The sequence below is a fragment of the Anarrhichthys ocellatus genome, unplaced genomic scaffold (genome assembly GCF_004355925.1).
Source record: "Anarrhichthys ocellatus isolate YVR2014 unplaced genomic scaffold, GSC_Weel_1.0 scaffold26, whole genome shotgun sequence".
Lineage (NCBI taxonomy): Eukaryota > Metazoa > Chordata > Actinopteri > Perciformes > Anarhichadidae > Anarrhichthys > Anarrhichthys ocellatus.
This window is the reverse complement of record NW_022280056.1, coordinates 4,080,430-4,097,193: the sequence shown is the minus strand read 5'-3', so window position 1 is coordinate 4,097,193 and position 16,764 is coordinate 4,080,430. Positions and strand designations below refer to the sequence as shown.

Genomic DNA, 16,764 nt, shown 5'->3' with positions numbered 1-16,764 from the left:
GTTTGTTCTGTTTAGTGGTGAGACACTTGTGAAACACCTTTCTCCTCACAACAGCCCTTCAGTCTTTAACCAAGGTAAGAGCAAACTAAACGTATTCGTTGAATCTGATACATTAATTGCTTGGTAAAGAAGTAACAACCGTTAAAAACAGAGTTTACAAAGAGCTTTGACAGACAAACAAGGTAATAATAACAAAAACAAAAAGCTCAACACTATGGTAAGAGTTAAACCCGGATAAAACTTCACAATAGATGAAACGAAAAAAACTGAGTGACTTGCAATTTGAGTGAATTGTAAACATGTTTGACAACGATTCACGTACTGCTTAAATTGGTTTAATATTTTCATGTAAAACGTCCACAGTTTATTCTGACTAGCTGAGATTTTATTAAGACAAAGAACCCTCCTTTCTAATATGCATGTTAAACGAAACTGAAAGTGGTTCTTATTGTGTTGGATTCGCTAAAGACAAAAATCAGGAACAAACCCCAAAAGGGACTGTTACACTTTCAGGAAGTAGAAATGAAAACAGAACTGAGTCCCAGATATTATTTCCATTTTTGTTTTTCAACTGTATGAATCTAAAGGTGAGAAATCATCAAAATAGCCATGATTAATGATTAATTAATAAACTATTATACTCCGTGTCCAATCGTTTCAGCAGAAGTGAATACAAACATGTTATTTGTGATTGGAGAGGGGGATTCGACATGCATATCTTTCACTTTCTTTGATGACCTGTGTGTGTGTGTGTGTGTGTGTGTGTGTGTGCGCGTGTGTCCCCCTGTGTGCAGATGCAGAAGTGGGTTGTGATCTGTTGGGCTCTCCTGGCTCTGGTTGGTGCTGATGAGTGTCCAGATGGAGGGAGATGTGACGACGGTCAAACCTGCTGCAACGACCCGGCCAACGGCTATGAATGCTGCCCACTGGATCAGGTAGACATGGTTCCTGCATGTTGTGCATCATAATGTAACACGGACAGAGTTCATGCTAGCCAGAGATAGCCACAGTTAGCCTTGACGTAACCCTTTGGTGTGCTAATTATGAATCACTTATTGACATGTATTAAATTATTAATTATTAAAAATGTACATTGACGGAAACCTGAAAGAATTCAGTTTATTTGCTGATACTGTGTGTGCATGTATTCCATATACATGTGAATATTTTTGCTCATATAGGCTGATAATAAGTAAAAAAAGATAAAAATGAAGGACTTTGATCCTGTCCAGCTGTCAGCCTGAACACTTTAAACCTCTTTACTGCTCTCGGTTGAAGGGCAGCACAATTAACTTAACGTCTTCACAAGATAAACCCCAGTAAAGTTATACTGCTTGCACTTCAGTAGGATGCTTTGTCCCTTTTGTCCATCACATAGTTGCATGTAAATATGAGATAACCCTTCTTGTACTCTAAAATAAAAAGAAATGAAGGCTGAACAGTGGTACTATTCATGCTCACTAGTGTTTTGTCACTTTATGAGCCAGATAGAAGCTCAGGCTTCACTCAGCCAGTGAGATAGCAGTTTAAAACTTTGTTAGTCAAAGTGTCCCTACTACTGCTGTCCCCTTGCAGGCTGAGTGCTGTGAGGATCACATGCATTGCTGTCCTGCGGGAACAATCTGCAACACAGCCATGTCCAGCTGTTCGAACTCGACCGGGTCCGTCCCCTGGGTGGAAAGAACTTCTGCTGATCAGCCCGGACTCTCCAAAGTGAGAACAACAGACACGCGTTGCTTTCATCATAAGACACAGAGAGTGAGAGTTTGACACATCTAAAGCGAGAGCCCCCTTTTCCCGTCATGTCCCTCCCTGCAGTCCTTCAGGATGATCAAGACGTACATGGTGGAGGTGGACGACAACATCTGTCCTGATCAGTCTCGATGCCCAGCTGAGTATTCCTGCCTGAGGGGCTTGACAAAGTTTGGCTGCTGTCCCTTAGCTCAGGTAATGAAACCGTGTCCGACAATGACATTACATGTAATGCAGTTTATTCTAACAGCTCATGGTCAAACAAAACAAACAAGATCATCACAGAGGGGAGACTGTAACATCAAACATTGTTCAACTAAATTAGCACTTTCGCAATTACAGCAACTAAACAGTTGAGTGTTATCCCTACAAGTATTAGAGAGTGCATTAGTGTCAGTCAGTTTAAAACTAATGTTAAAAGATGGTTGAAAGACACGCAGTCATGTTGACATGTTAACCCTTTCTAAAGAAGTGCTACACGGTCATTTAAGTGACAAACTGGTAAAAGAACAGTAAAATATGGACCACAACATTGAGGTCCATGGTGGAGTCCACTGATGAACCACTCGTACAGTAACACTGGTGATATTAAGGGTGCATATGTTACGCAAAATGTGTCCTCTAAAAGCCCCGTGACTTCCTGTCACAAGGAGGAACATTTGCTGTTTTGGTGAAACAAGCATTTTCACTTCACTGAATACAACAGGAAGTACTCTCTATTATAACGCAGCTTCCTGCGTTTTGTTGTAAAGTTGTCTGCTGGATTGTTTTAGTCTGACTATATTGCACCTTTAGATGTCTAACTACTTCACCTGTTTGGGGTAAAGCAGTTAAGATTGAACCCTTGTTTCTATAAAACAAATATATAAATTCATGATTTCCTGACCCCTGACAGGGAGTCCCCTGCTCTGATGGGAAACACTGCTGCCCTGAGGGCCACCAGTGCAGCGCAGACAGCCGCTCCTGCATCAAAAAAGGTGAAATGCTTCTTCTCACTAGCACAACATATTACTAGACAGTCTGGAAAACTGTCCGGGACTTTCTGGCACAGCGCTAAACTGGTGTGAATGTTGTCTGCAGGACTCAAACTACTTTGTGTCAATGGGTAATTACAAATCTGTGTGAACGGAAATGACACCTGCAGGCTCCAGTCTCAGCCCTCTTCTATTCAACCATGATTAGATGTACAAAAACGTCCTCCTGTTAAGCAAAGATGTATCTGAAATAATTGTTTTTTGGAGCCAAAGAAGAGCGATTAAAAGTCAGTCTTCAGCTTCAGTCGCTAACGTTAAAGACCACAAACCAAGCTAGAAATCTTTGTGTCGTTAATGTCTGGAATTTTAACATCAAGCACATTTCAAAATGAGCCCACAATCACCTTAAGAATACATCAATAATCAAAGGACTGTCTTCAGGGTTATTGAAGTGTTTGTACTGGGAAGTTGATTTAACTTAAAGGAAAATACCCGCTGAGTTACAGACTGGGGGCTCAGAAGGGCCGGGTTGTTCTTTCTCGCAAAATTTAGCGACTTCTAGAACTAGTGCTACTTGCTACTTTCATTGTAAAAAAGTTGTCAACACTGGGCTGTTTTTTTTTTCATTTTTTAAATCTATCGTACTCTTTCTGGTTTATTTGTGTCAAAGCCCTTTTAAGTCTCGTGTAAAGCACTTTGTATTGGCTCGTTGTTGAAGGGTGCTGTGCAGATAAACTGGCCTAACTCTCATAAGGGGTTTTCATCTCAAGCTTTTTAAATGTTTCCGTTATGTTGTTGCAGAGCTTGTGACTGCAGTTCTGTGCAAAGATGGAGTGTCGGAGTGTCCAGATGATACCACCTGCTGTGAAACCACAGAAGGAGCCTGGGCTTGCTGTCCCAAGCCAAACGTACAAAATGGCTGATCTTTTCATTATAGACATACACTTTGAAATTCTAATAGTATAATTGAGATTATGAATGAGGAAAAAGTCAAATGTTGGATTTGCATGTCTGGTTATCGTGACTTTATGTTGTCTTATCATGTGTGGCTCTAGAGGTGATACTCCATGTGTCTTTACTGTCCAAACAGGCTGTGTGCTGCGTGGATAAGACACACTGCTGTCCTGAAGGGACCACATGTGATCTTGAACACAGCAAATGTGTTTCCTCATCTACCAAAAAAGTAACGCCTATGTGGGCCAAATTCCCTGCCAGGATAAGAGCGGACTGGGAGAACCAGAAAGGTCAGATTCATTATGGTTAACTGCGGCTAAATTTACTTCCTTATTCTGATTAATTATTGCATGAGTGTTTATGCAGCGATAGCAGTGTGTGTTTCCTCTTTCAGAAGGCGAAAAAGTCACTGCAAAGACAGCTGTTGAAGTCAGCACAGTGAGTGCAGTTCCTCCCACAGAGAAGGACGAATCATCTTTCACCAAGGCAGCTGCAGGTGAGGTGTTCATCATGAATTTAAGTATGCATAACAAGCACACACTCCTCATACAATATGTATCATAAGATGCACATAACGAGCCCAGATGCATGAGTTAAATGTAAAAACAGACCTTTTTTTTCAGCAGACGTTATGCTTTAATAACGTTAATAACGGCTGCATTCCATTTAATGTAGGGGTGTCTGTGAATGCAGGACTTAAGGCCCTGATCAGTTTCTTTTTTTTAAAGCTAACATTAGCTTAACACAAACCATGGACTGTACGCTACCTAATAGTTAACAGCACAGTTATGTAACATCCCGTTAAAAAGTTAAATTATTTTAACTTTGGACGGTGATGCCGTTTACCATTACCTTCCTGGCCTCATCTCATTTTACCGTCCTGCTCTCGTCCACTAACGTGATATCCAGTTTTTGGTCCACTGTCTGCCTGATTCCATATGGACGCAGCATTACTGTCACAGCTAAATGTTGTAAGTTGCAGCATTTCCTGCTATGACTAGACGAAATGTCTGTGGGAAAGGTCTATCAAAGCTAGTACAGCAGCATTCTTCCTGCATGCAGTAGGTGTGGTAGTAATAGGTTACCGATAATAGTATTAGTAATGTATTATATTTTGGTAAACTGATTCTAAAGCTGTAGAAAGTTTTTTTCGAAAGCATCAATGTGGCTGTTGTCTATTTGCTGAAAAAGAAATACAGGTGGGGAACGTTACATGTGACTCCACCCACTATTGTCTTGATGACACCACCTGCTGTAAGACTGCAACAGGAGATTGGGCCTGCTGTGATCTACCTGAGGTAAACACACAGTGCAACATGCACACACTAAGGATGAAAAAAAGTTTTTAAACTACCTTCCTGAGGATTTTCCACTGGATTGACCTCCTAGATGTGCAGATAGTTTTAATAAGGTGCCACACTTTTATGTTGAATTAATAGATGATTCAATGTTGTCATGAAAGTTTCACACATTATGTCTTTAAAGGAATAGTTCAACTTTTTAGTTCAAATAAATACGCTCATTTGCTTTCTTGCTGAGATTCAGTCGAGAAGATTGTGACCACTTTTATGTCTGTACGGTAAATATGAATCTAACACCAGTAGCTAAAGTTAGCATGAAGAGCTAGCTTAGCTTAGCACAAAAAACAGGCTGTTGTAAATGTTAGTACGAAGGAGATATGACGTGTTAACTAGTGAGTTTTTGGGGTTCTGGTAGGTGGATGTTGTTACCTTTTGGACAGAACCAGGCTAGCTTCCTTCAGTTTCCAGTCTTTGTCCTAAGCTAAGCTAACCCGCTGGCTGTAGCTTCATTTACCGTACTGTCATGAAATTGGTATCAAGCTTCTCAACTAACTCTCAGCAAGATAACAAATAAGCATATTTCTCAAAACATTGAACTATCCTCTAAAGTGTATTTGACCACTTTTTGCACTCACTGATTTTATCTTCACATGAACATGTCTTCAGTTTGACTGACAATTCTCTCTCCTCATGCGTATTCACACATCCAGCAATGCCTGTGGCTGAAAGCTTTCTTGTTACTTTGTTCAAAAGGCCGTCTGTTGTGACGACCACGAACACTGCTGCCCGCATGACACCACTTGCGACATTACCGAGCTCAAATGTGACGGTATCTCGGGCTCAACGCCCATGAAGCAGAAGATCCCCGCGTTTACCACGGCGGCACCCACTACAGTGGTCGCTCCAACCCAGAGTCAGGACACAAGCACAGAGCCAACTGGAGCCGAGGATGAGGATGAGGAAGACGAGGAGCGCATTCAGTGTGACCCCCACACCAGCTGCCCTCCGTCCACCACCTGCTGCTTCATGAGCTCGTCTCAGGAGTGGGGTTGTTGCCCGCTGCCACAGGTGAGCACTGAAATATGCAATAACAAGGATTTTTACCGCCTCATAGCATAAAATGATCATCACATAAAAGACTACAAATAATAAACTATGTTAATAAATTGATATTTAATGCTTAATAAATTCAATAAATGGTTTATAACACCGCATAATGTAGTGGTAAGCAGCTATAAGGACATTTTATGTGTTTATTAATGTACAGTTAATACTTTTTTTATACTATTACAACTTTGCTATTATTAACGATAACGATAGTTATCACCGGACGTCCGACAGACCTTTATATCATATTTCAGCTCATTGCTTTGGTTTTCCATCCCACAGCTTCACTGTTCACGGTTCACTCTCATTACTCCCATTTCAATGGCAGCAAGCAACCAAATTGATTGTTTCTGCACTAATCACATACAGGCCGTTGATCAACACCAAGAGCTCAGCAGTTAAGCAGCCATCTGAGATTTCTGAAAACTTGTGTTCAGATTGTCTTTAATTTGTAAAAGTGAGACCCAACGAGTATAAATGACAGTACGGTATCACTACTTTGCATGGTGAAATAGATCCCGCAGTACATTTCTACTCTCCTCTGTATTATTTCAGCCTCAGGCCACAATCACTAATTTCCTCAGGCTGTCACTCTAAAGTTACTGATTAATTAATGCACTCACATTTTTGCACTATTCTTAAGTTTGTTAATTTAAAAGAAGAACTGAAAAACAAGATGGATGATGTGAAAGTAGCACTTTCACTCTCACTTCCCCCCCACAGGCGGTGTGTTGCGCTGACAGGAGCCACTGCTGTCCCGCCAACTACATGTGCAACGAGAGGAAGACCACGTGCACCAAAGGAGAAGTGGTGATTCCCTGGTACACCAAGCTTCCTGCCACCACCAGCGTCGAGGCCGATTCCAGCTCTGTGCAGTGCGATGAGCAGATTCAATGTCCCGGACAGACCACCTGCTGCCGGGTGTTGTCGGGCGAGTGGGGCTGCTGCCCGCTGCCAAATGTGAGCGCTGCACATGGAGAGATAACCGTATACGACACACTATCAGTCAGGGTGTACTTATGTAACACAATGGATGTCACTTCCACTAACCTTGTGCATGCTGTGTCTGCAGGCTGTGTGCTGCTCGGATAAGGAGCACTGCTGCCCACAGGGTTACACCTGCAACGTGGCCTCTAACTCCTGTCTGAAGCTCATCGTGCTGCAGGTGGAGGCCGTCCCGCTAACACGGGTGCATCTAGCCGAGCATCAACCCATGCCCATTCCCTCAAAGCACAGAGACGTCCAGTGTGATAAAAAGACCAGCTGTCCAGATGAAACAACCTGCTGCAGGACCTCGGCTACTACATGGGGCTGCTGTCCATATACTAATGTATGATAAACAACTTTAACTTCTAAAGAAATAGTTTGACATTATGGGAAATATTCATATTTGCTTTCTTGCAGAGAGTTAGATGAGAAGATGTCAATCTCATGTCTCTACGATAAGTAAGAAGCTGTATCAGCAGCTGTTTAGCGTAGCTTAGCACAAATACTGGAAACAGGGGGAAACAGCTAGTCTTGCTCTGTCCAAAGGGAATAAAACCAACCTACCAGCACCTCTAAAGCTCATTAAATAATGCATCGTATCTTATATGCAGAGACATGAGAGTGGTATCAAACGTATCATCTAATACTCCAATAAAAAAGAATGTCAGGCTTTTTCTCTAACCATAATGTAAAGCTAAGGCTGCCTTTACACAGTCAGGGAGACACCTTAGAGGCTATTTTGTATTTTTTATTTTTCAGTATTACAATATTGTACAATGTTTCTTGTCTTCGCAGCCTTTCAGTTACAAGAAATCCCAAAGAATAGGATCTTTTTAAGTTGTAAAACATTGTTATAGATGTAACTACTGTATTAGTATGCTTCTTACATATTATTGCATAAGTATTAATAATCAGATAATTCTGCAAAGTAAGGATTGAACAGCAGAGATGTGGAATAGGCCGCAGGAGTCGCACTTGTGTGCATTTTTGCCACCAAAAATAATCAAATCCTGTGATATTTGGAGTTGTTATTACAGCCAGCTTTAATGTGGGTTTGTCATAATATAAGGATGATGGTGGAGAAACCTGATGTCATATAGCTGTGTCAGTTGGTTGCAGTAGTTGAAGTAATTCATTTGTTTTAGCACAATGTTCAGGTTCAGATATAATAGTTTAATAATGTAACTAATAATATTCTGGAAGGAGACATACTTATACATTTAATACTTGAAACTTGTTGCTAATACCTCTGTACTTTTTCTAAAGTAACATTTTAAAGGCTGTTTTTCCACATGTGATAGACTAAATTGAACCACTATCTTAACTAAAGCACCTGTTTCCTCCACCACCACATGTCTTCCTTCCTCTGTCTTCTCCACAGGCGGTGTGCTGCAGCGACTTGCTGCACTGCTGTCCCGCCGGCTACACCTGCACCGAGACTGCAGACTGCATCAAGAGCACCAGGCTCCGCTGGGACAAGTGGCAGGTGTTCCTCGCCAACAAAAAGAGAGCTCTAGTTTTGTGAGAACACCTCCCCTGCACTGGCATATGTTTTTGCATAATGCACTAAATGGGAATAATGTAAAAGAGATTTTATCCTAATCTTTGTGGTGAAGGTGAAGGGGATGCTGGTTAATTGAATTGCACTTGGGGTTATGATGTTCTGCAACAACAACTACATGCAACAAGATCAGGGCATCAATATTTTAATGATTCATTCTAAAAGTCAGATACAGCCTTGTTATTCCAAGCACAAAGTTGCAAGCTAGTTAACTTACCTCCACCCATTAAAAACATCAACAGGCAATGTGATTGTATTCCCTGTCAAATCTGTTTTTATATGCTTCAGCTGCTTTGTACTGCAGAGTGCACTTCTATCAATAATCAGTCACAATTCAGGGCATAATGTCACATGATTTTATCATTTTAAATATATTTAATTTCACCTCATCATGAGTGAATCCTCTGTAGCGCTGTTTTCTGGTCAGTACTTCAGATATCGGATATATTTGTGGCATAATCTGTAATGAATCATTGAATTTTAAGTGTTTTAATTGTGTGCATCTTGTTGTCACTTGTGTTAATTTGGGTTTTAAACACACCATGATGCAAACATGAAGAGATATTCTACTCAGTGCTTAATCTGCATGAAACTAATAAACAAGAAATGTATTGTATGACATTACACCGTGTCAAATCATTCCTGTATGAATACTCTATTAAAGCATCTGTTTCTATAAGAAGAGAGGGAGGGAAAGGCATAAAAGAGGACTCCGCATTAAACGCCTGTATTTCCTTATCCGTACTTCCGGGATGGAATTCCACTTTTCAGGATGACGTCGTACAGTTTGAGCCTCTTCTGACGTCAGGCTTTTTATTTGGGATTATCAGACCTCCTCTTTTTGAGCAGTGTGAAGCTCTGAAGGAGTAACAATACAGATTTCCGATTACAATTCAAAATAAAAGCCTAAAATAAAGGAAATATGTTTTCTTTTTGTTAAATATAGAATATAAAAACTATCCAAACCGTAAATACTGTGTTGTTTTCCACAGGGGAAATAAACAATGAACCGGCTTGGATGTGGGGAATTAAATAAAGAAAATAAGATATTGAATAATTTAGGGATATCAAATATAAAATCTATACAGTATAATACATTCAACTCTACAAATGAATTGTGTAAATATTTGTGCCAAAGAAATCAAGCTTCAACAGCCATATGTGTAGGCCTACTTTACATAATATAAATATAGGTAATATGGGTATGTAAGTATTCACATCTACTTTTCATACAAAAATTCAATTTTTTTATTTATTAAAAATATCAAAATTAATATACAGTATGTTACATAATAGTGGAATATGACAGATTACTTTTGATTCAGTAACATTTAATGCAGTATTTTACTTATAATTGAGCATTTTTCATAATAATTATAACAATAAGTAATATATTTTATTGATATTGCAATTTTCAAAACAAATGTTACAAAGTGTCACAAGTTAATATATATACTTCATCACACATTTACAAATAAACAATACAGACACTAAGACAATGATACATAATATAAATGCTATTCTTAAAAATGTATTTCTTTAAAATGATCTGACAGTACGATAAATTAATAAAGAATTTCTGTTACGTTAATATGGACACTTTTATTTTGAAGACAAACGTTTTAGACTAGACTTCCGGTGTTTTCCCGCACGCTTTACGTGTCTCCGTTTTGACGTATGAATCATCCTTCCCAAGATGGCGTTACACCTGTTTCTCCGGCGGTGATCCTTGTTGTTGTCTGCGCAACGCCAGAAAACAAATCATCCAAGGAAAAGACAGTTGACAAACCGGAAACGTAGTTTAAACAGCTGGACTTTCAAACCTCCGCCCCGTCTTTTTTCAAAATGTCCACGGAGGAGCTGTCAGCCTCGGACAGCGAGGCTGCCTTCGCCAGCGCAGGGGAGCGATGGGCACCGGTCGGGGCCGTGGCCAGCCCGGAGGATGAGAGCGGCAGCGGGAGCCCTGGCCAGCCGAAGAAGAGAGGCTTGTCCTCGGCGGCCACGGATGAGGAAATGGCCACCAGGCTGGAGAAGCTGGAAGAGGAGCAGCACCTGCTGAACTCCTCTCTCCTCGCGCTCACCTCTCACTTCGCCCAGGTGCAGTTCCGGCTGAAGCAGGTAGTTCACGCGCAGACCGATGAGAAGGAGAGGATGCTGGCCGAGCTGGAGGAGTTCGCCTTCAGGGGCTGCCCGCACGTGGTGGGCTGCAGAGCTCTGGATGCCAAACAGCTGGAGAACTCGGTGAGGACAAACTACGACCACCATGATGTTTACACTCTCTCTGAGTGCATGTCAGGACAAGATGACAGGTGTCACAACATGTCATTGAAATAATAGAATACCCTTGTATATACTCCTATTTTAATGGTCCTTATTATATGAGTTATATATGATAATTGTATAGATTTAGGACTGTAGTGCAGTGTTTACAGGTGTCTGAGTCTTTGCCAAGATGCTGTAAAGTGTATGTGTGTGCTGAAAAGAAAAGGGAATCAATTGATTAGTCAACCACTGTTTTGATTATCGAGTTATTTTTAAGACAAAGGTGCACAATATTCCCGTATTCCAGCCTCTTATCCTAGATGATTTGGTGCTTTTCTTTTAGTTAACTGCATATTTTGGGGTTTAAGTAAATTAGTTTGACAAAATGTATTTTTTTTACATTTTCAATAATCAATGATTTGAGAAAATAATTGTCAGATTGTCATGTTTTTTATGCGTTATTTTGCCTGTATTAAATAATAAAAAAGATAATTGTCAGATTTATAAATATTGAAAGGTTAAATGCAGGTTGTGTAGATGCTTGCAGAGATGTTTGACACTCACGCTTCTCCTCAGGGCTGTGAGGTTTATGATTAAAACTGATTTGCTTGTTCCGTCACGCTCGAGGCTGCTGCGCCCACCTCGGCTGCGTTCCCATTGAACTCTTATCACTGTTGGAAAAATGTTGCTTTTGTGTTGACTCACGGCGCTGCCAGCTCAATGAGAATGCTTCCAGCAGATCACTATCTGTTTAATAAAGGCCTCTGTGCACACAACCGTGTTGAACCGAGCCGCTTTTGGTCCCTGCTGTTGTTTCCTCCCAGCTTCTTTGCATTCAGTCTTAACTGAAGTAAAGTCTCGGCCTCGCGTAATAATTAATTTGGAGTTATTTCTCATCATAACCCCCAAACTAAAGGTGTTTTTATGTAATTTCTCCTTCGTCGCATGCTTTCCTTGAAGGGAGATCTGGTGAGTATGAGACCTGTTGTCTCGTGTATTTGTGTGTAAGTGTTGTGACACAAGTACGAAAAAGATGCAGATGAGTGTTTGATAAACTGCTGCACAGGACTGTCTATCAAACGTTAATACACACTTAAGTCTCACTTAAAAAGCTGTTGAACATTTTAAGTGAATTTAATTACAAATGTATTGCAAAGAGCGTTTAGAATCTTAAATATTGGTATCAGAAGCAAAGCTCCCACATTGGTCAAGATCTAGTACACGCTGTTCACGCTCTCTGTCTGTAGACATTAAAATCTGTGTGTGTGTGTGTGTTTCTCCTGTCAGAGTGAGAGGGACAAGAGGGAGCGCCTGGAGGCTCAGAGGGAGAAACAGAAGGATCTCATTTTCCAACTGAAGACACAGCTGGATGATCTGGAGCGCTTCGCCTACCAGGAGGGCAGCTACGACGCTCTGCCGCAGTCCGTCATCATGGAGAGACAGAAGGTGGGGTTGTGGAAGATGAACCATCACTCGCCACCCCGTCACATGTTGATGGGTTCAGATCTGCTACAGCTCGTCTGATCAGCCTTTAATCCTCATACTTACATAATGAGAGGCCCAACAGATGTGCAAGCTTGTGTTAAATTATCACGACTTTCCAGTCTGTTATATTGAGCACACAATGTGGTGTTTACTTGTTTCAGATCAGGTGTAACGAGTCTTTTCTTAAAACACTTTAGGCTTGAGTGTTTCTCATATAGAGAATCTATTTGAAAAGTCTGTCCATAATACATTTGGCCCACCTAAAACCTTTAAGTGTATTATTACTCCTTTCCTTTTAAAGAAGTGAAAAATTAAATGAAATATCTTCCTGACTGGAAGAATTTAGTGCCATGCTGGTGACTGTCTTAGTTTAGCATGTTAGCTTACTAACATCTGCTCATTGGCAACAAACACAAAGTACAGCAGTTTTATTTATTTATATTTTATTTATATTTTTATTTATTTATTTATTTATTTTTATTTATTTATTTATTGAAACCAGCCATTAAGCAAATACATTTTTGACCTGATGAACATCAATGCATCCTCAGGAGACCATGAATGTGTGAACCACATTTCACAGTAATTCATCCAATAGTTGTCAAGATATCTCACTAGAAAAACAAGAATGTCAACCTCACGGTGGCGCTAGAGGAAATGTCAGAGGATCACCTAAGTCAGTAGGATTCATCCTCTGGGGATCATAAATGTTTCTACAAAATTTCTGGCAATCCATTAGACAGTTGTTGAGATATTTTAATGTGGACCAACGCTGCCGGGCTGCTATCGTGGCTAAAAATGACTGAGTTAGTGAATGCAAACTGTTTTGAAGCTTCCCACCAACACCACTTCAAATAAAACACTACGTCCATTCTCTAACCTTCTTACATTCTTCAGGTCATCATTGACGAGTTGATCGAAAAGCTGGACGTGAACCTGAACGAGGACATCGGCAACTTGTCGCCCGAGGAGCTGCGACAGAGAGTGGACGCTGCCATCGCTCAGATAGTGAACCCAGCCAGGGTCAAAGAGCAGCTGGTGGATCAGCTCAAGACCCAGATCAGAGACCTGGAGATGTTCATCAACTTCATCCAGGGTACGTGGTCTCATACACAGTAAAAAACGTCATTCAAGTGGATACGAATCCTCCGTTTCACTGCAGTGTCTGCTTGTTTGTTTTCATTTCACAGTTTATTGAATGAATTTTGCTTTTCTTTCCTAAAAGATGAAGTGGGGAACCCTCTCCTATCAGATGGTGGACTCAGCCAGCAGCCACAAGCAGCGGGGACCAATGCCAGAACTCCAGGACTGAAGAAGAAAGGTCAGTTCGTATCAAACTCGTACAGCAGATACTATTTAGTGTTAGCAGTAATAAAGCCAGTAGATTTGGGTTTAAGATCTGGCTAAATGTGCCCGGCTTCAGACTGAGGACCTAGATGGTTTTTTTTAAAGATGTATTGGTAAACTCTTTATAAACGTTTACTGGATGTGGTGCTCAGAACCACCAGTGTTGCTGTCCAGTATAAGTTCCTGTGGTTCTCCTCCTCTCTGTGCAGTGGACCCAGAGCAGGCCCAGAAGATGCGAGAGACCGGCCTGCAGCTGATCCAGAAGGCCCTGGCCGTGCTGCAGATCTTCGCTGCGAGCCAGTTCGGCTGCGCCCCCGGCCACCTTCCTCAGAACATGTGGCCTCAGGAGTCGACCCTGCAGAACTACGGGCCCCTGCTGCAGCGCCTAGAGGCGGCTGTCGACAAGGTGCGAGTGCTGGGCTCGTGCAGACAGCCGTCCCTCGAACACGTCGTCAACTACACCAGCAACGCGGCGCTGGGACCCCGCGACGAGCTGACGTCGTCGGTGAGGAAGGAGCTGGCGATCGCTCTGAAGGACTTGTTGTCTCACGGCCTCTTCTCGCCCTCCCAGACCATGAGTATGGTGCTGGCGCCAATCTCCTGCCTGCTGCCTTACAGACCGACCCCACAGACCATGCACCCATGGGAGCTCTTTGTCAAATACTACCACTCCAAAAACGGGAAAGCCTTCGTGGAGACTCCGGCCCGCCAGCTTTCTCAGTCCTTCAGCCTCCCCGTGGCGGGCGGCCCGGTGACCGTCACCCCTAAACAGTCTCTGCTGTGGGCCGTCCACACTGTGCTGAATGAGCACGGACGCTACAAGCGAGGACCGGACACCGAGTTCAAAGCGCTGGTGTGCATGGCTCTGAATGAGCAGCGGCTGGTGTCGTGGCTCAACCTGCTGTGTAAGTCCGGGACCCTCGTACACCCGCACTACCAGTCCTGGAGCTACATGGCCCAGACCGGCTTCGAAGGAGCCCTGCGCATCCTGGGCCGCATCAGCCACCTCAAATTCAACCTCCCAGTGGACCTGGCTGTCCGGCAGCTGAAGAACATTAAAGATGCTTTCTGAGGAGGCGACACATCCATGAAAACTAACGAAAACATCAGCCTCAGAAATCAAGTATTTTACCCGCAAAAACATGACTTTGTGCTTCAAGTATGTAACCTTTTAAAGGTTATTTAAGTAGCGACCCATCTTAAGTGAAGTGTGTGATGTCTTCTGTACATGCATGGATGATTATGTCGTGTGACCTTCTCTTTATGATTCCAAAATGATGATGCTACTCGTACTGTAAACATGCCTTAGATGGAGATTGAGATTTCCTCACCTTTAGAGAAGCCTTCCTGACCTTTGCGACCTGTGCTCATCACACCGTATCATCGCCCTGTGTACATGACGGCGTCCTAACCTATGCAGCTAAGAGAGAGGTAGGATGTGTACAGTAATCAGTACTGTAATGCGGTCGCCACTGAGACAATCCAGGAAGAAAAAGTAATCAGCCGAAACTCGATACCGAGGTTTCTAAACAGCAAACTGTCGTTCACAGTGAAAAGTGCAGTGACTCTTCTGTTGTGGCGTTTGTTCGTTTGGTGGTAAATCACGCGGAGCAGATCGGTTGCTCTCTTGACGCACTCTTCGGACGTGAAGTTAAAGCGTTGTGTAACATTGTCTGCAGACTCCATTTTGAAACCTGTGAAGCTGTCATCACCTCTTGCACGTTGTGTTTCAGGTGTTAGACCCTGTTTGAACTGCTGCTTCTCTCCTATTCCAGGTTTATTTAGGATCAGAATTAGATGGCAGTGATGTTGTATGATAAGAACGATGTAACACGATTGTAGGATATAAAAGGTTTTGTTTTGTTTCCTGTTTTTCAGAGAACTTTTTTCTTTTTATTTTTATTTTCGGGAGATGGAAGAGTTGCACGATTTCTATCCTTAAATACTGAATGTTCAAACCATAGATGCTATTATACTGAGGTTTAGTTTATATCTGCTGTATGTTGAACTGCTGTTTATGGGACTAACACACACACTGATGTGTGTATCAAACCTTTGATAAAAGAGGATCACTGCGTCTGTACTTCCCAACATAGAAACCTGTGCACTTTGTGACCTGCGTGCACCTGGAGACACATTTTCATCATTTATTTTATGTTGCTGTGTAAACGCTTCTGTTTCGGTGTCGTAGATATGCTGCCATATTTAACTTCCTACATTCCTATTTTTGTTGTAGAGCTGTTTTATTGGGATTTATGTAAGGAGACATTTATTTATTTATTTATTTATGGCTTAGCATGTTTTAACTCGCCTCTGAAGTAGGTTGAACATATCAGAACACTGAGTTAAAGTAGCTAGAAACACACTGAATCATTTCAATTTATGTTGTTTTTAATCACAAATAATATATTGGGAGATATGAATTGTGTTTATTTTCTTTATTTTTATCAATGCATAGCTACAGCTGTAAACAAATTAAACTTAGTAAATGAACCGCTGTGCTGCTGTTGAGTCTTTATTCTTTCAGCTTTATTGAAATCAAGAATTAAAACTTGACACATTATTGATATTGATATTTCTTTGTTGAAATGGCACTTTTTCCCCCTAACTTTATTTGAACACATTTCACGCAGAACAAGGCTGACAGAACATCCTGAACGAGACATCTATTGTATTCCTTACATGACAAATACCTATTCATCGCTTTCAATACATGAAATAAAATAATAAAGTGCATTGATAATAATATTTGTAAATTGTTTTTAATGAGTGAAATATTTCTCCCCCATTCGGCCGCCTGTTGTGTATAAAACATGTTTATTGTGTCTTTTTTAACTTCACATTTGTTTGTTTCTCCACTATATATATTTTACAGTTACATTATAGTCACTTTATACTTTAAAGTTCAATGTTTAACAGACAAACTATATGACCAGTTTATGAAATATAATTCATTGTTATAGATTAAACTACCCAACAGTATATAAAGTAGTTAAAATTAGCTTTACTTTAACCAGCTACAACATAGAACGCT

General features: G+C 41.3%; 2 protein-coding genes across 3 annotated transcripts; both read left to right on the top strand.

The window, feature by feature from the left end:
• Nucleotides 1–9,260, top strand: grna (granulin a). The gene is made up of 13 exons (XM_031862367.1): nt 1–74; nt 795–935; nt 1,576–1,713; nt 1,819–1,947; nt 2,648–2,729; nt 3,528–3,634; nt 3,817–3,970; nt 4,075–4,176; nt 4,872–4,978; nt 5,735–6,049; nt 6,812–7,048; nt 7,161–7,418; nt 8,457–9,260. Exons 2-13 carry the CDS (start codon nt 795–797, stop codon nt 8,598–8,600), a joined length of 1,914 nt encoding a protein of 637 aa, XP_031718227.1. The 5' UTR covers nt 1–74; the 3' UTR covers nt 8,601–9,260.
• Nucleotides 9,261–10,334: 1,074 nt separating this feature from the next.
• Nucleotides 10,335–16,227, top strand: rundc1 (RUN domain containing 1). 2 transcript variants are annotated; one of them, XM_031861875.1, is made up of 6 exons: nt 10,335–10,877; nt 11,859–11,867; nt 12,186–12,344; nt 13,281–13,479; nt 13,609–13,704; nt 13,940–16,227. In XM_031861875.1, exons 1-6 carry the CDS (start codon nt 10,482–10,484, stop codon nt 14,800–14,802), a joined length of 1,722 nt encoding a protein of 573 aa, XP_031717735.1. In that variant the 5' UTR covers nt 10,335–10,481; the 3' UTR covers nt 14,803–16,227. The 2 variants fall into 2 exon arrangements, with proteins under 2 accessions (XP_031717735.1, XP_031717736.1); XM_031861876.1 differs by lacking the exon at nt 11,859–11,867.
• The last annotated feature ends 537 nt before the right edge of the window (nt 16,228–16,764 follow it).